The sequence below is a fragment of the Limanda limanda genome, chromosome 8 (assembly GCF_963576545.1).
Source record: "Limanda limanda chromosome 8, fLimLim1.1, whole genome shotgun sequence".
Taxonomy (NCBI): Eukaryota; Metazoa; Chordata; class Actinopteri; order Pleuronectiformes; family Pleuronectidae; genus Limanda; species Limanda limanda.
This window is the reverse complement of record NC_083643.1, coordinates 17,911,305-17,934,165: the sequence shown is the minus strand read 5'-3', so window position 1 is coordinate 17,934,165 and position 22,861 is coordinate 17,911,305. Positions and strand designations below refer to the sequence as shown.

The 22,861-nt window shown below is 42.5% G+C and overlaps 1 protein-coding gene across 1 annotated transcript; it reads right to left on the bottom strand.

Moving 5' to 3' along the window:
* Positions 1 to 1,002: 1,002 nt before the first annotated feature.
* LOC133009637 (homeobox protein aristaless-like 4) lies at positions 1,003 to 17,997 on the bottom strand. The gene is made up of 4 exons (XM_061077168.1): positions 17,649 to 17,997; positions 9,098 to 9,411; positions 2,087 to 2,215; positions 1,003 to 1,323 (listed from the first exon to the last, which is right to left on the bottom strand). Exons 1-4 carry the CDS (start codon positions 17,995 to 17,997, stop codon positions 1,003 to 1,005), a joined length of 1,113 nt encoding a protein of 370 aa, XP_060933151.1.
* Positions 17,998 to 22,861: the final 4,864 nt, after the last annotated feature.

Here is a 22,861-nt window from a genome sequence, read left to right as displayed (position 1 = left end):
ACCGCCGTCGGCTGGAAGTTGGCGCGGTTAGTTGGTGTTGACGGCTGCTGCTGTGTGTTGCTGCGCCTTGTCTGCCAGTGGTCACACACTGCTTCCTGTAACCTGAGGCCGGAGCCCTGCAGGGGGAACCTGTGGAGGCAGCCCTGGGGGAGGAAATGACACACTGGTTTGAAATGGCTGCCAATCCAGGGCCTGCCCTCCTCCCAGACGAACCTGGCACAGGCCACGTCTGCTCTTGCTCAATTAGACTCTGTTCACTTATTGCAATTCAGCCTCTGTCTTAGTTTGAAGGGATGTAAAGCACCCACAGCAGGCAAAGACCAAATTAACCTTTTATAACCAAATATTGTTTTTGCTTTAATGGACGGTTTGCGATGGTGACAGAAAAGAAATAAATATTGAGTCTCATTGAGTTACCTTGTTTTCTTAAATGGCTTTTAAAATGAAAATACTGATTCTTATATATAATGTGAGACGAGTTTCGAGAGGCAATCGCACAAACTACGTGAGTGGGACAGGATGGATGGAATCAAAAAAATTAAGCTAAATGAAGTAAATAGTATGAATCAAGCTTAACTCTGTAAATGAGAATACTGTACGATACGGCTGGTTTGAGTTCCTGCATCAAGGTATTTTGTAAACCCTGTATCTTATATTACTTATTTCACTTATGTGAATCGTACCCAGTTTATCAGGGAATAAACCCAATGAGACCTGAGAGATCAAGGAATCAAGAATGAACACAACGTCCAACTACCACCTTCGTCTCAGTCACATCTCTGTGCTTCTCTCACTTTCAGCATCTGCTGATTGTCACAGTTGTTATCTTGGTTGCTGTGGCCGCTGTAATGGCCTCTGTTATCTCCACAGTCTCTCCCTGTTCATTTGACCTGTGTTATCATTAGTGCTCTCAGGAAAAGTCCCTCCTCCCTCGCAGCGCTGGCCGGCGGCTGCTCCGGAGAAGGGGGCCCAGTGGGGGCAGGGTGGAGCTGGGCTGGGACATCATGTGGCCCAGGAGATGGCTGCACTGTGTTCCTTGGCCTTCATACGCAGCGCAGCTATGCTGGAGGACTTGCGGTCTGGATCAACATTGAGATCATAGCCATTGATTCCCCCGCCCATCCCGGGACCCCCAAACAGGCTGCCCATATGCGTCTGTCCCATGTGGCTGCTTCCAGGACTGGACACGCCAAGGAAGTCGGAGACGCCTCCGGGGCCGTGAGGGTGGGGGGGCATGCAGGACGAGACAGAGTCACAAGGCACGACGCAGCCGGGCACTGGGGACGCGCCACTGCTGCTCCCGATCCATGAAGGGTTCTGGATCTGGAGGACGAGAGCGACAGAATGAGAATTAAGTTGCTTTCAGACATGCACTGAACTACAGATATTCTCCTAAGATATTCCAGAAAGATTGTATGTGAGAACACTGTCAATTGCTGTGGAGAATTCAGCATGATAAAGTCCGGAGATAAAGTGTTTTGTTGATGACGTTTCTAACATGTGACAGACGATGAAAAAGAGGAGACATCTAATGACTCCGGAGAATTTCATGTTGCTGTGAACGCAAATCGATTAATCGAAATATACGCATTAGAGCAAACAAGGTTCTCATCATTTCCATCCTGTGGTTAGTCCAAAATTAACACTACTACCTTATTCGAAGTAATGTTTAAAACACATTAAGTGTCGTAGTGCTCTGTTTTTATGTCAACACTAAACAGTATCGTAACAGGATACACAACGTGTGATGTTGGATGCAAATCAAACTGTGACTTTGGGAAACTTCTGCCAAGTGAACTTCACACATCCAAATGTTTTTTCCTCGGTTAATATGTTTCTTTTTTTGTTTTCCACGGTTTTGGGGGAGTATTTTCCTCACCATCCATGATTTATTATAATTTTTACCATCTGTGAGCAGCTCCTCCGTCGCCTTTGTGCATTGCATTGTGGGATAATTGTATCCATGGACAGCAGCCTCAAAAATGTACTGTATTTATTCTGCCAGTCTGTCTTGTCTCATGTCAGCACATCCTAAACCCCTGTGTGAATCGGTGCAGTTTGGGTTTGCAAGGATTTTTTTTTTTACCTGTGCATAGTTCTCAGGCCGAGTCAGTAGAGGCAGCTCGTAAGCGGTGGAGAAGTGTGTGCGGACCTGTTGCATCTGGCCGAACCGCTCCCTCTTCCTCCACTTGGCTCTGCGATTCTGAAACCACACCTGCAGAGAAAACCGTCCATGAGGGAAATACCTCAAAAATACACACCAGCCACTACTAAACAAAACTCAAACGCCATCTTAACATGAATAAATATCTCTTTTAGCTTTCAAGTCCCACACAGTAGAAACCCCCCCGGTGCCTTTCTTACTAACCGGGACCTTCCTCTCGGTTCAGCAAGACTAAGAGACTGAACCACATAAAATGAAGATAGTGGAGCAAATAAATTCTGCAGCACATGAAAGTCCAGGCCGAGGTTTTAAGACTTGACGTGTCTTTAAAGTGCCGTCCACACGGGGCTATTGATGTGAAAGTGCTGAGTCTCCCCTGGTGCTGAGCGTTTCAGCTCCTCCCTTTGAAAACGCGGGCGTCTGCCTCCCTTCAGGCTGCCAGCGTCGACAGATCCACATCTGGGCCTGTAGCCGTTCATAAATCACAGGGAGAAAGGTGTGCTCTCCCCCACATGTCAGCACAGACAGATACAGCGGGTAATCCCTCTGTTTCATCCATGAAACTCAAGTTCAACTTTCGAATATGATTTTTTTTTCCCCCTAGCTCTCAATCTATGGGTTTCTTCAGTATTTTTTACGTAATGTATGAGTTTGGTTTCTCTGGGCCATTTGAGATGGAGAGACATGGCCCTTTGTAGAAAAGGTAGAATCCTGCTGACAGACAGAGTGCAGGCTAGTAAGGCCACCTCTCCTGAACTGTGGACGGCACAGGAGGAAAGCAGGACCGAAGAGTGGAAGAGTGGAAGAGGGTTATGAAAGAGAGAGCAACTAAGTTTAGTTTTAGTAGAATCCACAGTGTAATTTTAATATTATCTGTATTAACTGTCAATGCTGTTTCATTCAGTTATACAGGATACTATTGTTGTACTCTTAAATACACATCAGTTTTATGTCTGACGAAGGGATTTCTTCTTACACTTTTTTGAGGTTTCTTTCCTTTTTCCTATGCCAGATTGTAAAAAATGTGAAAGAGCATTTGAGTCATTGTTTGTGTTAATATAACAGCCACAGACTGACTAGACGTTTACACCTTGTAGAACATAATCATCGTAATTATCCTTTAACATGAGCCATTTCTTTTTTTCCCCTTCACTTTCACATCTTTTAATAATTGGTTAAACATTTCCTGGCCTGGCTTCTAAACTGCGTAATAGCACAAACATGTCTGCTCACACAGGTTTTATGTACAGTAGATTGAGGTTGAAACCATTTGTCAGTCAGTAATTAAAAAAGCATGTAAATTGCTGAACACATTATTTAAAGATAATAAGACAGAATTAAATGGTTTTAGGTTTTCCTCTGTTCCTGAATGTGAATCTTTTCAGATATATTCAGTCTTTAATGAAAACAGTTTAAATCCCTTCATGGTTTGGACTTAAGACATTCAAATTGTCAACTTGAAACCTTAATGAATATTTGTCATCTGATTATTTATAGAAAAAAAACGATCAATTGGTTTTATCTGAACGGTGAACCACCTCCAAATGTGGCTTGAATATTATAAGCAAAAATGTCCTTTCATGTATTGTTTTTTTCTTTCACTTCCATCAACGCTCTTTTAAAATCAACTTAGATACCGTCTGGATCCCACAAAACGGATTTGGGCTGTTAGTCTGAACAAGGTCATCGGGTGAAGAGTGATGACAGGGCTGGACTCTACCATTTTCTGTCTGCGCCCTCAGTCGGTCTGATTTTGGTATTATATGGTATTATAATATATAGTATTGTGATCTCAGCCAAACACATTTACATGCATAGCACTTACAGTTGCACAGAACAATCCCTGACACAATGCTCACAGTTACTATTAATGGATGTCTTTGAAAATAGGTTTGTTTATTTTGTGGGTGGGGCAGGTTGGTTAGTGACAGACAGTTATGCCAACCTATCACATCATCCAGTCTGAATTAATTGATTGGTTAACAGACACTGATTTTTTTCCTTTTGTTTGTTTGTTTGACTACTTTATTTATTGTTGTCTATTTGCATGTTAAGATTTCTCCAATAAGATAAGGTACATCAGAAACAACTGACCAACACTACCTTCCCTAGCCACCATGCCTGGTTAACCCAATTGCCACCTCCCATATCCCTTGTGTCTTTTGTTTTCTCTCTTCCTTTATTTTCTTTCCAAGCCATGGAAAGTTGTAATGTCTGTTGATTTGTAAGATAATTTTCTCACATCTCAATGCAGGAGAATAGTCGAGTAGAGTGGGAATCTGGGAGTCTCCACATGTTTATCTGTATCTATTTGTTAGTCGTCTGAATCTTATCCTCCCGAGACGGAAGGGGTGAACCTCTTCAAAGAGAGAAGAGAGAGCAATCCCGCCTCGACACAGGGGTTTGAACTTGGATTGTGGGTTGATTCCCAGCCCAATCAGCGTGTGGTTTTCACAGTCCCTCACATGCAATTTTGCCTCAGTCAACCTCTTCAAATTCCCCCTCCTCGGATTTCTCACTGATCATTTCTAACCGAGTACGACAGTGTAGTGACAAACACGAGCTGTCACACCAAGATTTGATCTCCGCATGTATATGATCTCATTACCTCATGCTTGTTTTTTACCCTGTAACTGGCTGGTTCATTTTCAAAGAGAAGACCTTATATGGCGTCCTATGGTCGCCTACATATAGCTGCTGCCTGTGTTTTTGCAAGAAGGTGACGTAAAGAAATGTCATCTGACTCCGACATTCCTTGGGTCAGCTGGCGAGATTAGAGGACCGCTCATCCCAGCCAAGAGGTAAACTGATATCTTGGGTTGTGACCGAACCCCAACGTCAAGGTGAGGGGTTGTTGCCCTTTGAATTATATCATATGTTTGGAGGGGGGAAGGATGGGAGGCGCAGTCTGCGTTATATTCCCCTCAGGATTTGGGGACTATTATTGTTTTAAAGTTTGTCTTGTCTTAAATTTAGTGGCTCTTTGGTTTTGTTAACCCAAAACATCACAGGTTTTCCAAACGTAATCCTCAAGGCTTGACCTTTGTATACCCGTGTAGAGCATATGGACAGGTATAGGTTAAGTATCCAGACATGACACAGTTTGATTGGGAAGAAGTTGATATTAGACCTCGAATTTTTGCCCCTCATGTATCTCAACATCGAAATGGCCTTTTCATTTCTCGCCTCAACCAATGCTGGGAGAAACCTTGGCGTCAATGTTGGAGCCAAGATCTTGACCAACTATCCTTTTCAGACTATTCTGGATCTATCTCTTTATTTTGCTAATGATGTCACTTCACTGCTTGTCGCTTATCACTTCCAAACTCAACTCACCAACACTTGTCTACAGAGCTAAACTCAATCAAATATAATAATGCTTTGTCTCGACCACTGCGTTTCTCCAAGGAACGTCCTCTGGTGTTCACAGCCCAGACTCTTCTGGCTACCAAATGCTCTCTTATGTTCAAGAACCTGTTAAAGACTCCTCTACACTGAGAGCACTTCTAACACATCTAACATGACTGACTTGTACTTTCCTCTGACAGTCTTGTTGAACAGATTTAGCACTAGGTTTAGCTGTGGGTTGTGGATAGATACTAGCCCCGGTAATGTGTCTGATTTTTGTTTATCATCAAGATCTTTGTATTATTTCTGTATAATTTCACTAAAATGTCAAAACGCCCAATCTCGCAATGTTAAAGAAAGTAAATAATACATTCCTGCATCCACCCCCTGATCCAAAAACCAAAATGTAATGGGTTCTTCCCGGACCCATACCACATCCTTCCACCAAGATTTGTGGTAATCCGTCCAGTAGTTTTTGTGTAATGCTGCTAACGAACAGACAAACAAACAATGAAAACCAAACCTTGTCGGCGGTGGTAAAAATACTAACCACCTGGATGAAAATATTTACACATAAAATAAACTTTTAAGATCCACCTCTTACTTTTAATCAAAACATGGTCTCTTGGCTCAAGTTGTGCAGCATAAGCCAAATCCAAAATATTATAAGGAAGTCAATTTTTTTTTTTGGTATCTATGGATGTTTAAAAGAGCCAAAAGACCAATAACCTCAATTAGGCAATACAGGTACAAGTTGATTTTGTAATACTTTTATACAGATCATTACCTGTATGTTTTATGATTCTGGAAATACACTGCTAGTAGATGATTTTCACAGATTGTATATACTATTTATAAATTGTATTATTATGACTTTGAAGGCTCAGGCTGTGGCTGAGGTTAAAAATCTGTACGATTAATACTGTTCATGTATTTCAAAGCTCCACTATCAGTTTAACATATGAAGTTTTATCAGTTACAGAGCCGTCATCTTAATTGTGATGGATCGAGATAACTCCCCTTCCCTCCTCCCCTCATCTTAATCTCTTTGTCGTTTCTCTCCCTCCCCTCGGTCGAAGCTCAGCCTCTGCTCTCCCACTCCAGCCCCCCCATCCCCCGCCGTCGACCCCTCTCCGTGTCGCTCTCCTCCCTCCTTCCTTTTAAGTCAGAGAGGGGAAGTGGGGATATTGGAAAGTGAGATGGGAGAATGTTCAAACTGGAGCTTGTTTTCATTTCATGTTTAATTTCCTGACGCCTAAGCCCTTGGCTTTCCGCAGCTAACCCCTCTGACCTTTCGGAGGCGTGTAGACAAGAGCAGGCGCACACACACACACACACACACACACACACACACTCACATTCACAAAAGCACACAAAGGATACACACAGAAAATAGACATTTACATACTATGTTATTAACTAAATTAAAAGTTAGTCACTAACTGATGATTTCTAATGTGGACACTCCTTTTTATAAACAGGCAAACGATGTCTGAACACTTACATGCCCCATGTCGTCGTTTCTGCGTGAGTGTGTCATGTTTCACAGAGCGTTTGCTTTGCCTTTGAATGGCAGAAGGAATGAGACTCAAGCCAAATAGTTTGGGAGGAAGATCATTCAGGGAACATTATGAAGTCAGATGTGTCCTTTGCTGCTCCGCGTCTCCTATTCCCCAACCTATAACGTTTCTACGATTGTCAAAGAGGAAGGCTTGAGGTGTCACAGGAGCGTCCCCATTATCGCAAATTAAATGTTTTACTTCTCAAAATGCACAATGACCCATTTGATATATTTACTGTATGATATTGAAACGCACGACATCTACCAAGTGCAAACGCTTACATAGCCTTGTTTATTTTTCGCCAACATCTGCAATGAAGGTGGCTCGGTGCCTTTGGAGCTCAATGTGCTTGGCGGTGATACAGTAATTGCTAAAGACGTTGACAGCAAAAGGCAGCTTACAGAGCCATTAAAGAGCTTTATTTATGCTCCAGAGCCAGCAGGCAGGGAGAGAGGAAGAGGGAGAGAGGGAGGGCAAAGTGCACAACTCCAAACGCAGCTTTGAAGTTCAGCCGTCGCACCTCATCTCTGTCATCCACGACCACGGCAATTGATAGACTGCTTCAGCAGTCAATCTCACACACAACCTCCTCCTCCTCCTCCTCCATAAAAAAAAAACGTAGGCAGTGTGGTGAAGTTCAAGTCTGAGGTTGAGAGCAAATTGTACTAAATAAACTGGTGGCAGCAAAAGTCGCAGATTTGATTATGGGAAACTGCCGCCTAGTTTATGAAGACATTCATCTTCAAACTGAGGAGGAAACTGTAGGACCTTGACACTGGCATTTTGGCAGAAAACATCTGTATTCTGGATTTGAATAGCTGTTCTCTCTGAGATGAAAAGGATTCTCCGGTCGCTTGCCAAGCTTCGAGTGCCCCTTGGTATTCAACAATTGGATATCCCTGGACTTTGTCTTGATGGACCTTCAGTTGAAATTGTGGGGTTTAGTCTTGATTGCGCGCATATTTCGGGCCTGATTTTAGAAGTACGGGTTAAACCCCACAGTGACTCAACAGAGTCTGTTGTGTGCCTGTCAGATGGGGAAGTTAATTATATTCATCTGGGGAATAGATGGGTCTGTGTGAACGCAACATCAATATACTTATTTTACTGTACCACCACAAGGACCCGGCCAGGTTCTCTGTCCCTGACTGTGTCTTGGACTATGTATGGAAATTGAAACTGGCATCTCAAAGTGTTTTTTATATCCTTGCCAAATAGCTTTGATGACTTTTCTTTGCTTTTTTTCCATGTGTTTTCCCTCCCTGCCTCCAGTGTTGTGCGGTGAAGTAGTTTGAACACGGTGGTGCTGGGGAGAAACCCTTGGCCTCTGACCTTCTCGCAGAGCCTGCAGCATGTAAGAGCTAAGTGCAGAGTATTCCCTCAGTCCCACCCATCCCACTCTGATCTAAAACTGGCAGGCAGAAAGAGAGATTCAGAACAATAGGCCTTGCTGTCTGCTGTTCCCAACAATCTTTGTCAACATGCCAGTCTTAACTCTCCCAGCCCTTTTTCTCAGTTCCCCAAGTGGTTATTAGCATGCAAACATGGACGACCGCCCTCACACAATACAGCTCCATCTCATGGAGGCTTCCCAAGACGGAACCACAGCAAAAGTCATTTCAGGAAGTGCCTCAAAACAACATGCGTTCATGTTCAAGTGACAAAGCGGCTGTGGTCATTTTGACGTGAGAAAACAATGATTTTAGTCTGTCTGTGTACGGAGGAGGTTGCGGTTAATGAATGGGTCGCGTACATGGGAAATTGATGTCTGTTTCCTTTTTCAAACATATAATTGACTCTTTTAACAAGATTAAAATTATTCCCAAACCATTTCCACGTAAGTCTTATTGTAAACATGGCACCAAAGCTCCTCTAACTTTGACCCAAACCACTATGTTTCGTAACCTTGAACAAACCCATCTATTTGAACCCAAATCTAACCTTAACCCCCCCCCCCCCACACGTGTTGGTCCATGTCAATGCATAGAAAGTTTTTTGCAGGTGTTACACCTGTTGTCCTCACCTGCACACGAGCCTCTGTCAGGTCCGTCCTCAGTGCCAGCTGCTCACGGGCATAAACATCTGGGTAATGTGTCTTTTGGAAGACTTTCTCCAGCTCCTCCAGCTGGTAGCTGGTGAAGGTTGTGCGATTGCGCCTCTTCTTGCCTTTGTTACTCTCAGCCTCACACTTGTCCATGGGGCTGGAGAGGTCCGAGCCCGGCCGCTCGTTCGGTCCCTTCACGCCAGGCTCCTTCAGGTTCAGGTAGCTGCCTTCCATCCCGGGGGGGTCGACGTTCTGGGGCAACTCGGACTCTGTCAGGCCGCTGTTGTCTTTACCTGCATTTATTGAATTTAACAAAGAGCCACAAAGAAAACAATATTACAATCATATTCTTTTAAAGGTGCACTCCACCAATTTTACACAGGATCCATGTATACGTTTGAAAGTATTTGTATGATATTTTCTGTTATTGTATATGAATTGATGAAACTCCCCAAAGAATCCTTAAAACATATTGTCGATTCTATTTTTTTCTCCGGCATTTCACCTTTATTAACACGATTGCAATGTGTGAAATAGGGAGAGAGAGTGAGGAAAGACAGCAAAGGGCCGAGACAGAATCAAACCCACAACCATTGCAGGAGTCAAACCTTGGTCATCAATTTTTAAATTAAAGAAAATAAAAATTTAGATTTCAGCTGAAGTGTGTCATAAGAATAATTTCAACACAAAGCATGGAAAATCTAAAGAACCTTCACAGTTGTTTATAAATACATATATTCTCATATAAGGATATAATCATATTCTTACTCTATATTCCTACTTTTAAACCACCTATTTTAGTCAACTTTCTAACTATTTTAGAGCAGAACAAATATAGACACATAGTCCTGTAGTTGCTAATGTTTAATGGGGATATTCAGGAAAGCAAAACTTTCTTTACATGTGGCTGAATACAAACCCTGGTGCCTCACATTAACGTCAGCGAGCGGGTCTGCTCATCATCACGTTACCACATCCACATGAAATTACATTTACTTTGGGCTTACATCACCTCTGCGATGTTTTACTCCGAGGCTCAAAGGCCCTGTCTGCAAGCAGCGAGCCTCACAGTCACAAAGAAGAAATGTCTTTTTCTGTTTGAAAGCTCTGTCACTACACATTGGCGTGACCCCTGACACAACCTCAGCAGGCCTCTCCCTCTCATCTCTCAATCACGCCACATGAAATCCGAGCCACGCGAAAACCTGCTCCGTCTCGACCGCTCCGTGTATGGTGGGCCTTGTGTGCGGGGGGCGACCATGTAAACAACATTGTGTTTGTCACCTTCAATTTCGCCAGCGTCCATTTTGTGACAGACCACGCTCTGTTCCTGTCAGCGAAAACGGCAGCTTTTTTGTTTCCTTTCAGCAGATGAAGAAAGCTGTCCCTTCTCCTTCAATAAACAAACAACCGTGTGAATAAATAAGCTGAAGGGCTCTGGTTGCGGGCCAGTGAGAACAGCGCGCTCTGTCAGACTCTCTGTTTGCCTTTCCTGCCAGTGGGCACGGCGAGCTCGACCTGTCCCAACTGTATTGGTTCGAAACCAGCGCATAATGGTCTCCTCCACATGAACAGATTTGTGAGTCTTGCGCAACACCGGCGTTATTTCAGTCCAGCAAAACATTTTTCTCTGAGGTAGATCAAGTTGAGCATGATTAACTTAATAGTTCTGTGCTAATGTGCGTGCATTTTACTCTGTCACTTTCCATTCTTGTCTCGAGCGATGTCGGTAATGAACACTGTCACTCTCTGAAGCCCGTGGCGTCGGCTGACAGGGAGTCGACACCGTGTGGCACTGGTGACTCTCTGAGCCAAGTGTTTCAGTGGTTAGTAAGACGACTGAATAGTTTGGGAGTGATGAAGCTAGGCGGTGGCTGTCTCCAGCATGCATGTTTGTTTTCATGGATTAGTACGCCTTTGGCTAGAGTGTCCCACAATGAGCTGTCAATCGTCATCCCCTCGAAAAACTGCAGCAGCCCTCCTCTGCTCTCCGGCTCCATCTTGCCCCAACCGAGACGCTAATGGAACAACACAGCTTGCCCAGCTGGAGTTCATGACCTCATATTGCTGTGGCCCACCTGTCAGACCCTCTTATGGTCTCGGCGCGCAGGCAGATGTTCTGACATCACCAACCCCTGCACTGGCCTCCTACACTCAAGAACTGTGCAATATTTTATTATTCTAGCCCTGGGCAGGAGCGTGGATGCAGCGTTAAGAAGTAAGACAGGTCAACTCCAGGTTTTTCTGTTTGGCCTTTGCATCAGTCAGAGAATATGCAATCATGCCCCTGAGCAAGGCACATATCCTGTTAGAGAGCCCAGCTGGGTGCAGGGATGAGGGGATGGAAAGATGGAGCTGCTTGACGTTTTCAGGACTACATCGCCAACATTTACTTTGGCACTAGACAAGCAGTTCTACCTCCAAGGAGTAAGAAAATATACCTATTTGCTTTCTTAACAAGAATTAAAAACCTTATTGTCTGTACAGTAAATATGAACCTACCGGAGCAGCCAGTTAGCCTGGCTTAGCATATAGCTTAGACTGGAATCTGCATTGATTGCAACAGTTCCACTTCAAACGATATTTTGTCTCTGTCTCGTACTCCAAACTCATCTCTCTTCCCTCTGTCAGGCTAACCACGCAATTGTTCACCACAAACATCTTCAAGTATTCCCGCATGCTTAGCTGTCTCTTCTGCACGCTGTTCTGCAGAGCGCTGCCATCGCACAACGCTTTCTTTCTAGAGCCAAGATTCCACTGCGTTGGCTCTAGGTTCTTCTGGCTTTCAGGGGAATGTGTTTTCCGACTGTTTCTGGATTCACCAACATATATGTGATTGCTCCGCACATCGCCGGCTGATCCCGCAATTTGCCCGAATGAGTGTGTGACAAGCTGCAGACCTCTTCAGTTAGCCGAGGTCAGATGTTTACTAGGGTCAGCAATTTAATCACCGCTGAAAACGGAGAGAAAACATCAAAGTGTAATTTAACTAGTTGTAAAGCAACAGGGCACCCTCTCAGTTTTTATGGAATAGGACGGGGAGGGTCAAGTGAAGCCAAATAAAAGAAACACTATAAATTAGTAACCTGGGGAAGGGTTAATGACCAAACACTAAATAGGGAAGGGAATGCTTTTAAACAGAGTGCTTTCAAACGCAGTCTCAGAGCTGATAGCAGTCTGCCAATATATGGTTCTCCGCTCATCACACCTCTATATGGACCAAATAAAGTCCAATACTCCATCAGCTTTGGTCGTCAACAGGGGACTATTCCTTTTTGCGTTCACTGCTGCTTCACGGCTGGATTTTTTTCCGCATGCAGAGCAGCCTATAGACCTGATGTTGACTGTTGTCTCCTCGGTGGAAGGGAGGCTCCCAGATGTTGCCGAGGAGAGATCTATGTCAGCGGCTCACGCAGGAATGCAGATTCCCTGGAAAAGCGAAAAATCTTTCTGCTCAGCCTCAGCTCCTGATAAATTGACACGACTATGACCTCACTACTGTCATAATACCTTGGGCTGTGGCTGTCTCTGTCTCATATCAAACACCACAGTAATAGTTTGTGTGGGTTCTTTTCTTGGAGTGTATAAGTGGAGGAAATACACAGGTTTTCCTCTTAATGTTACAAAAACACCATGATAGAATTTTATTATAAAAGTGCCTGTTTGGCGAAATGCAGCGAATCCCTACACAGTCAAGGCATTGACCCCTCAAGGTCAATACAATGTTAAGTTATTATTCTAACCTTTTCAGTGTTTTGATTGTATTTCGTGTTGGTTGGAAGAGAAACATTAAGTAATTAAAAGAATCCTTAAAGGAAGGAATTAGAATCAAATGTGATTAGAAATGATCGTCTATAACCTCTCCCCGTTGTCTGAAGGTCTGAAATACATTCCACCATCACATTTATACATTCAATCACACTGTAATCATATTTTCATGTAGTAGCTTTGCCTCTTTCTAATCATTGTGCTGCATAAAGAAAGTTTGTGGTGCAGCTGTGTCACTCATTGACGATTACTTTCCCCTCCTGGCTTTTATTTTTGAAAATATATATCAAAGCAACATGAGATGTTTCTTTCAACTCGAAGCAAACAGAGGAAGAGAAAAAGTACGATTGTTAATCATGGACCTAAAGAGATCATAGCATAGAATACCAGTTATGTAATGTCCAGTATTTTGACTTTAAATTCTACCATTACCAAGCAGTAAAAGCAGTAAAAGCACAGATAAAAAGTTACAAATCTTCTCAAGTAAAGTAAAAGTACCACATTAATGTTTTTTTCACTACAAATAAGTAAGGACTTGCTTTTAAATATACTTAAAAGTAAAAGTTCTTGCTGATTGTGGCCTATTCTCTAATGCATTGATCTACTGCATCATAATGGCTGAGTCCAGTGATGCCTTTGCTCTAGTGGGTGGGGACTAATGTGACCTGCCTGCTCTGATTGGATGAATGGACCAATTCCCCTCTCATTATTGATTTAATTGAAAAACATGAAAAACGATGTGAACATATAACACAATGCATCGTAGAAATGTAGTGGAGTAGAAAGAACAGATATTTGCTGAGATAAAGTGGACTTAAGTACAGTGAAGATGCCTGAAAAAGAGCACAGAAATAAATGTACTTTGTTACGTCCCACCACTACACAAGGCTGGTAGAGGCTTTGCAGAGGCACCTCACCCGAGCGAGGCGGCTGAAGGTAAAAGGCCAAGACCTGCCGTGTTCACTGAACAACAGCATGAGAGAAGATCATTATGTAGGTAATGAAAAGTCCTCATTAGACAAAACTTTTTTTTTTTCCCCTTTCATGGCAGGAAAAGTGCTGCTGCTTCACCTCCTGAGTCACACATTTATTTCAGCCATTAGGTTTTTTAACAAGTCAGGAATCCGTGCTCTCAACCATTCACTTATTGTGTATTCTAATTTATTCTGCTTCACAGACACACGCCGGCACGATCACAGGTGTCACTTTAGCATTTGCTTATTGTTAACATGGACCCAATGTGTTACTCATCAGCGCATGCATATCCGGTGACATCACTTCCCCGAGCCTTTTAACATGTACTTAGAGCATTGTATTTTGACAGGATGCTTTTTAAACGGTGCCAGGACTTTTTTGGGGGGGTTCTTGTTTTGGTTTTCATACGCTGAGAAAAAATGTTTTACATATCACAGGATGCTTCGATATCCCACTGGAAGGGAGGAGGGGTCTGCTCGAGAGTATAAACACTGACAAGCTGTATTTTATATCTGCGTAATTTGGTTTAAATGGTTATTTTCTAGAAAAGGACAATGATGATGAGGCACAAACAGCCTTTAGAAAGTACCATCATGGCCACAAATGCTTCCTTTGTGTATCAGCAAACGCAGAACTCAACCTCAGGATCGACCACAGGCCCATAAACACCCGGGTTTTTCCGATTTGAGCTCCCTTCATAAAGAAAATGTGATGATTGCACAGATAGTGGATGCAACAGTGTATGCAGTGCATCTCAAAGTCACAGAGTTCAGTACAGTACACGCATGTAAACAGTCTTTCCCACACGTGTGCAGCCTTCCCAGAAACCCCAAAGCCTCTCAAATCATTACCCAATCTCCACGTCCATTTCTGACTCTTTGCTTGTTTGCACAAGGTATTGTTGAGACAGGGTTATGTAAACCAGTCCCACTTTGTCATCTCAGGGACTCTGTGTAGCTTTGCAGATCTGATGTTTGGGGAGTATGAATAATAACTATATAGGAGCCAGTAATGCACATCTGCCTTAGATTAATGCAGACCTCTCCCGCAGTGCTGACCCGCATTCCTCAGCGCTCGATCACCTCCGGGGTTTTTATTTCATTCATGGCTTGTGTGAGCAGGTAGATGGCTCCATCCCTCCCTGTCCACGCTGTGGGATAGTCTCACCCATGAGCGTGCACTTTAATGAACAGACCTGCCAGGCGGAGGAACTACTGTGCAGGAATATGTGGATTTACTCTTTCAGAGGTGATTTACATTTTAGTTGGTTATGCACAACCTTGACCTTACAAAACAGCATCCTGAGCGTTAAATAGAATATCTGAGTATGAATTTTAGAGTCACGTTCAAGTTCTTCGATTTTGATTACCTTAGTTGACTCTAACCAGTGAATAAAAGTGATTAGAAATAATTTGCCAAAATGTTTCGAAGTGTCCTGGTTTATATGAATATTTCACATTGACATCAACAGTGTCTATGCAGTAAATCTACTTCACTGCACACATTTTCATGGGCTTTCAATTGCAAATATTAACATTTATAAAATGTTTGAGTATTTGTACAAAGAGATACATTTGAGTGATACATTTTGTCACGTTTTGGGCCTGTGACAACCTCTGAATGACACCTACAGACATAAAATGCTATAGAATTGTGCAAACGTTTATCTAGCTGAAGTTGCCACACAGAAAACCTCCCCATGGACTTGAGAGGACTTTTGTCATCATGGTGCAGAGATAAACCATCAGCATTGAGCAATATATCTCCCGTTGAGGACCACACATAAGAGCACAAGCCTGTTGACGCCTGAGGCTTTGGCGAGACCCCAAAGTATCCTCCCCAGAGCCATGATGCCTTCATCTGGCTGCAACATTTTCAATAATAACATTGCAGAGCTCTCCTCAAGGGAGACATGTCGCATTTAATGATGGTGTTTAAACGGTTCTGTCAATGCACTTGCCAGATCAGTTCACTTCAGTGCAGGGGGTGCTGCACACTGTTGGAGGCATATAGTGCTGAAAAAAAGTGTGTGAACGTAAAAAGGGACTCTGGTTGTTTCTCAGGAAAACACATTAGTTTGCACTTTATGGATATGTTTTGGCAAAGTGTGGTTGTGACTACTGCAAAAAAAAATTGTTTTCTGTCTTAATTGGTCCCATTGAGCAGGACTAGGAGAAGTTCAATTGTATTGCACCTTAAAGTAACTAAACCACTATTACGCATTTAGTGTCTTTAATTTTGTTTTTGTGTTTACTTTCAATGCGCAAATCATGTCAAAGGTTGCTACTGCCTACGTTTCGATCATGACGCTTAAATTTCAGCCATGATCATAACAGATGTTTTCTCTGTAACGGCATGATAAACATCTGGACAGGAAATATACAGGCGCCAACGGGTCTGATCGCTAAACAAAATATATTTTCATTTTGTAACCAAGTAACCAATCAAAACTTATTGGCAGTATATTATATTTTCTTCATTATCATATTTAAGGGATCATGCTATTTTGACCTGTTGTCCCACTCACTGGGTCCTTTTGCCCGTAACAAGCTTTTTAGTATTTTATTTTAAAGCTTTTAATGTCTCATAAACAGGACAGTAAAATTGCTGTTTATTTTAAACGACTTTTACAGCGCAATGAAATGTCCCGAGACTCATTACAGGCGAACATTTTAATTTTCTGATTAATGATATTTGGCAAAATCTGAAAACAAATGTTTAAGTCTATATCTTGAATGGCATTTTTATTCCGGTTCCCAAACGGGGAGATCGTGGCCTAAACGCTGCGCCAGTTGTCATTCAGTTCTTCTGTTTGTTATGAAAGACGTAGGCCAACTTGTGTTGAAAATAATTTACAACAAATAAAATCAATCAAAATAAAGGAAGTAGTGTTATATTAAAGTAGTCCAGCGGACTTTCTTAATTTTTACCAGAGTGAGATTTTCAGTTTGTGCGCGTGTGTGTTTGCAGACGTTCCTCGGCGACATGTAGGCCGAGAACATATTTGAATAATGTTTCTATTTCAAATTAATGACTTGTATTTGTCATTGGTTATTTATGCAGAAAATAACTGAAAATAAAATGCTGCGGTTGTGGGACATGTGAGATTTATGACAAAGATGCTGCGGGATGAAATTATAAATACAAGGATGTGGTTGGTGAAAACGAGGACTTGTAGTCTGTTAACGTCATTAGGTCAATAAACACAAAATAAATTAAACCCAAGTCCTATAATAACTTCATCAAATCTCAGTCAGAGCAAAGACTCTGCATAAAGAAAATCCATGGACTGGACTCAGTACTTAAACCGTATATCCTGCAAACTGATCAAAAAAGTCAAATCTAATTGACTAATGCAGGGGTTAACGATTAAAATCTGTATTATTTGTAGATTTATCATTTTTCAATTCAAATATACTCCCATGCCCCCCAAGAAGTATGATATAGCCTGTGTTCGCATATTTTAAGTATTTTCTCCTGTTTGCTCACATTGCACATATCACACTAGTAACAAGTACCTACTCCGCATAGTTAAATGATGAATTGATAGTAGAAACACCCACAGATCTGTTGAGTGAAAGTAGAGAAAGGCTCCCCTCTCTCCCTCTCTCTCTCCCTCTCTCTCTCTCTGTTTCTCACACGCTGTGTTTGACATTACAGTAACTTTCCATCATCACCTACAAACATCCCCTCTTGTCTTGCATTTCCGTCAAACCCGGGGCCAACACGTCACCTCGCACAGTCCCACACTATACAGGCGAGCCTTCTCTCTTGCGTGCGCACTCACCGTAGCAGGGACCGAGCGTCCCGGTGTGCGCGCTGTCCGGGTGCAGCTTGCCTCCTTCGGGCGGAGTCTTGCAGCTCGGCCGCTGCATGAAGAGCTGGTACTTGCTGAAGCTGCCCTCCTCCGTGCCATCCAGCGACTGGCAGTCGGACTGGAAGGGGCTGCGGGACTTCTCCCCGTACCCTTGCCCTTTCCCCGGCATGAACGTGGGGCTGTACTTGCTCTCCGCGCCCGGGAAAGTCCTGAACGGGTTGTTGGCCTGGTGCTCCCTACCTGGCGCAGCGGTGGCTGTGCTATAATATGAATCCATCGATGTCATATCGCAGTATGAGACGCACGTATCTGCGTTCATACTTAAAAAAAAGAGTGATATTACTAGGGGGGAGCGAAAAAAATCCACAGTGTTCTTCTTCTTCTCCTCTTCTCCCTCCCTCCGTCACAGATATTCTCCCGCAGACTCACGGTGACGCGCGCTTCAAGCACACACACGCTCACACTGGCGCATCTGGGACTGGTTAGAAAAATGAATCAGATGTTTTCCAGAGACTGCAGACCGAACAAATGCTAAAAGCCCCCTGAAGGTTTGTCGGGGTAAAGGGAAAATGCCTTGCTCAAGCTGATGCCGCCTCAGTAGCCTCTCTCTCTCACACACACACACTCACTCTCACACACACCCACAGACACACACACCTCACAGCCCGACCTTCAGGCTCCTGCGCACACATGTGAAGTACAGGCCCACACTGAGCTCCTGCCTTATGCAGCCAGGAGAAATGGGAGGTCAAGCTCATGGAGGAGGAGGAGGAGGAGGAGGAGGAGGAGGAGGAGGAGGAGGAGGAGGAGGAGAGGGAAGCTTTTTTTGGTGAACACGCGGGAGACACAACACATGACATTAATGCAATAAGAGGATGAATATAACCGCTTTGATTCCTGCTGCTGCACCACTGAACATCACATAACTCCTCACTTTGAAACCACTTTATCCATATCAAACTTTTAAGCCTTTTTTTACCATCTCTACCATGGGAGTCACACAATAATACTAATTATAATAATAATTGTAATAATACAGTTTATTTGTATAGCGTTCAAGGAACTTACAGATACTTCAAATTCAATTTATTATATTTACTAAAGCGTTTCAGAACAGAAATTAGTTGTAGGGATTTGAAAGGGGAGAGGGTCTTAAAAGAAAAAACTAATTTGTGATTTCTTAGATTCCCACTTGCGCAAAAGAGGAACCATAAAGAGTTAATATTACGCACGGATCAGGCAGGAATTTAGCGCGCGTAAAGAGAGCCAAGCATGAATATTAAACAATTATTTGTCCATGTGTGTATTTGTTTAAGAGGCCCTTCTGATGTGAGGAGTCTGCCACATGTAATGATTATAGAATTAAAGCACCATCACGACAAAAAAAAACAAAACTGTGCCAGGCCCTCAGTTTGAAAACGGGCCACAAGATAACATTTAATTAATTATGACCCATTAAGCCTATGATGCTCATTGAGACACTTGGCCTCCTGCGCTTTGCCAATCTGGTAAACAAACAACAAAAACAAAGCAGAAACGACGCCACGTCAGTAATTCTGCTCGTCTGTGACTATAAAAAACGCCAAAGATAGTTTCAAGAAACAAGATGGGCCTTCATGAAATCCGATACGTCTGAACAAATGAGACAAATACATGATTTTAATTCTGATAACACTAATTCTGATTTATTTACAAGGTCATATATGGCCTTGTAAATACATAATAATAATAATAATATATTGGATATCCAATATATTATTATTATCATTATTATAATTACCCCCGTATGTTATACCGCTCATCCTCGTGAGGTTCGCTGGAGCCAATCCTTGCTGACAGTGGCCGCGTGCATCCTGGACAGGTCAATAACACTAATATAATAATAATGTAAAATGATAATAATTATTATTATTAGCACAGTAATGATAGCTGTAGTACGTAGTTAGCGGTGATATTACTGGTCTCACTGTTGTATACGAAAAATAATCAAAAGCTTGTTTCTTTCTTTCTTTTTCTTTCCGTTTAATCACGAAGGTCTGAAGTCACTTCTTGTCGCAGTTACACAACACGATGTGGTCCACATCTGCACTGCAGCTCGGTCAGGATGAGGAGGCCTCATGGCTGCTTACATGAAAATAAAAAATAAAAGTCTCGAACCACAAGCGATTAAAAGTCACAAGCTGTGTCGGGTTTTTGACTTGTAGTCCAAAAGGCCCTCCTCCCAAAAGCAATAATCTTTTAGCATCTATTAAGTTTCTCGCTGTAACGAGGTCACATTGTTATTTGAGAGTTAAATTGCTCATTTAAAAAAGAAAAGTCGAAAAGGAAAACAATGGTTTCGACCCATGTGCTCGTGTTCTGTGCTCGGTGTGTCTCTCTCACCAGCGGTTCCTTTCTGACTGTGCAGGTATTTGTTAATGAGGATTTTTGTCTCTATTCTTCTAGTTTATTAGATAATGTCTCCTGAATAAAGAACCATTCGCACTGCAAAATAATTCCATTTTGGCTGCACACACCACATACCACACCAAACTATGTATTTATTTATCCATTTATTTAATTATTTACCCATTTATCAATTTGTTTATTTAGTGTATATGTAGTAATTATTATGTATATTTATATTTTATGTATGGTATAAATTAAATCTATCAATCTGTGTTTTTTGGTTTTTAATGCTGCTTCATTTCAGTCTATTTTGTGATGAAAAGTCCTGTTTAAACTGGGACTGCTTTTCTCTGCATGTCTGTATCATGTGTCTGACACATAAACAGGCTCATGTCTAATTCACAGCTAATTTCTTCCATAATCTTTACTTCATTTGTACATTGTGGCCAAAGGGCTTTATTGCGAATTGTATTTGTTTGCTTAAACAGCAAATCATCGTTGCCTCAGACTTCCAAATAATCTCTTAGTGGTTTAAGGTTTATTTAGTTTCTTTTTTCCACTGTTAAAATGACATCAGCTATAATAATTTTCCCAGAAATAAGGTTGTAACATAACAAAAGACGAATTTGCTGTTCGTTTATAGCAATTATGTATGAAAAATGGGCATGTATTAGGGGAAATCACATTCATTTACACATGTAAGTTTGTATGCGGTTTTCTCACGAGAACATGGCCTCAAGTATATAAAAGATTATAAATATAGGAGACGATTAAATTGAAGGTATATGCTTTATTATATGCCTTTCCATTTCAATGATTGTTTTCTTTCCATGGTTCACGTCACTATTCTTGAAGGGAAACCTTTGCTCGATTTGAAGATAAAAGTGTCAGAGTAAAGAAACAAAGAAGAGAAACTCACGTTTGTCACACAGCTAAACAAACAGTAGTGGCAAACCTCTCTGAGTGCAGCGTGTGCAATAACCCTTCCCTTAATATAAACCATTCCACTGCCACAGGCCGCAGCCCTCAGCTGTCACAGATATACATCACTCAGCCGTGGCATTCTCTCTAAAAGGTTTCCACTAAATACTGACTTGTCTGTTTCACTTCCAGCAGGAGCCGTGTCCAGGTATTTCACTGCAGAGGGGACGGGCCTGACGCAGCCGCTCACAGCCGCTGGGGTTTACGTTGGCAGTGGCCTTGTGTGTATCAGCAGCCGAGACCCTGGAAACCCCACTGGCTATCGGCTCCTCGTGTGAGAGGCGTGGCAGTGCAAGGGAATGGGCTGCAGAAACTGCTTTGGGTTAGACTTAATATGCCTCTGCGTTGCCATGTTCAGTTTGGCTGTGGGAAAGGCCAGGCAGGGGAGATGGGAAATAACCTGCAGCCCATGTTCTGTTGTTTATGCTCTATGGGAACCGACTGACATGTGTGTCACATCAGAACTATTCAAGTATGGAAACTTCATGGAACGCTGTTGGTTGTGCAGATGCTCTCATGTCATTGGGCAGCAGTGTACTTGAGACAGGAGCTGGACTTCAACCTGTCTCCTGTGAATCCCTCGGTCGCTCGTCGTCTGGAATTTTACGTAATTAGAGGAATGTTGGAAATTGGATAACCAGCAGAGCCTCCACAGCCGGGCCGGTGTCATCACGGCTGCAGAACAGATCTCACAGTGACCTCTCGCTTTCATTTGTCCTGCAATCTATTCTAGGGGTGACATGCATTGTCTGTTCTATACTTGGCTGTAGTCACTCATGTCGCTGCATGTTTTGTCTAATGTGGCTGCAGGTGATAGTAACGCCCCAACATATGCTTCCCTTTATGTTACTTTACTTGGATGTTTTACCTTTAAATGTACAGAGCAATGTACAGAATTGAAAAAAAGTTTTAGCCATTAAACATGAAAATTAGGATTCCTCTAAAAGCAAAAATTCTCAAAGGGATGATTCAGTTTTTCTAGGTGCTTGGCAGGTTGTTATCTCAAGCATCTTTAAAAACGTCTTGTCCTTCTTCTGTGGATTCAGTCTGTTTCATTCTGTCTCTTCACGTGATCACACTCTGACTCCATGGTGTTGAGATCAGGGCTCAGTGGGGGTCACACCATCGGCTGCAGGTCTCTCTGTTGTTCTAGTCCTTGAAGACAGGTCTTTTTACCTCTGACTGTATGTGTGTGGGGCTGTTGCCATGCTGCAGACTGAGTCTGGGACCAGACGCCTCCCTGTGATGGATATGAATTAGTGCAAAGTTAGAAAACTACACTGTGAAGGGCTGTTCTCATCTGCTGAGGAGGGAACATTTATCTGTGCGCACCTCTAATATGAATTTACTACATGCAGGTACAAGCATTTCCTTTTTGTTTAGAAAGCTTTAAACATTACGACAGCTTTGCATTTATGCTAATTAATGTCTTTCCTCATGGATCTTTTAAATGTTGTTATTTTGTTGATGTGCTATGTTACATGTGCATCTGTTGCACTTCTGTCCATCCTGGGAGAGAGAAACTTCAGTTTTCTGCGATTTTTTTCTTCTTGATAAAATGTTTTTTTCCCGGTAGACTTTCCTCATCCTAGTCAAGGGTCAAAGGTTGATGTCTCACCTTTTAATAAACTGTTAAACTCCACAATGCAAATTTTTGAATATGGGCCATACCAAAACAATTTGATTAATTGGTATTAAAGCCCATCAGTGTCCTGTGTGAGAATGTGAAATTTACTGAATGGACTTCAAAATGAGGGAACATGTTGTGTTCAGAGGTCAAACTTGTACAAGGAAACTGAGATGATTTGATGCCA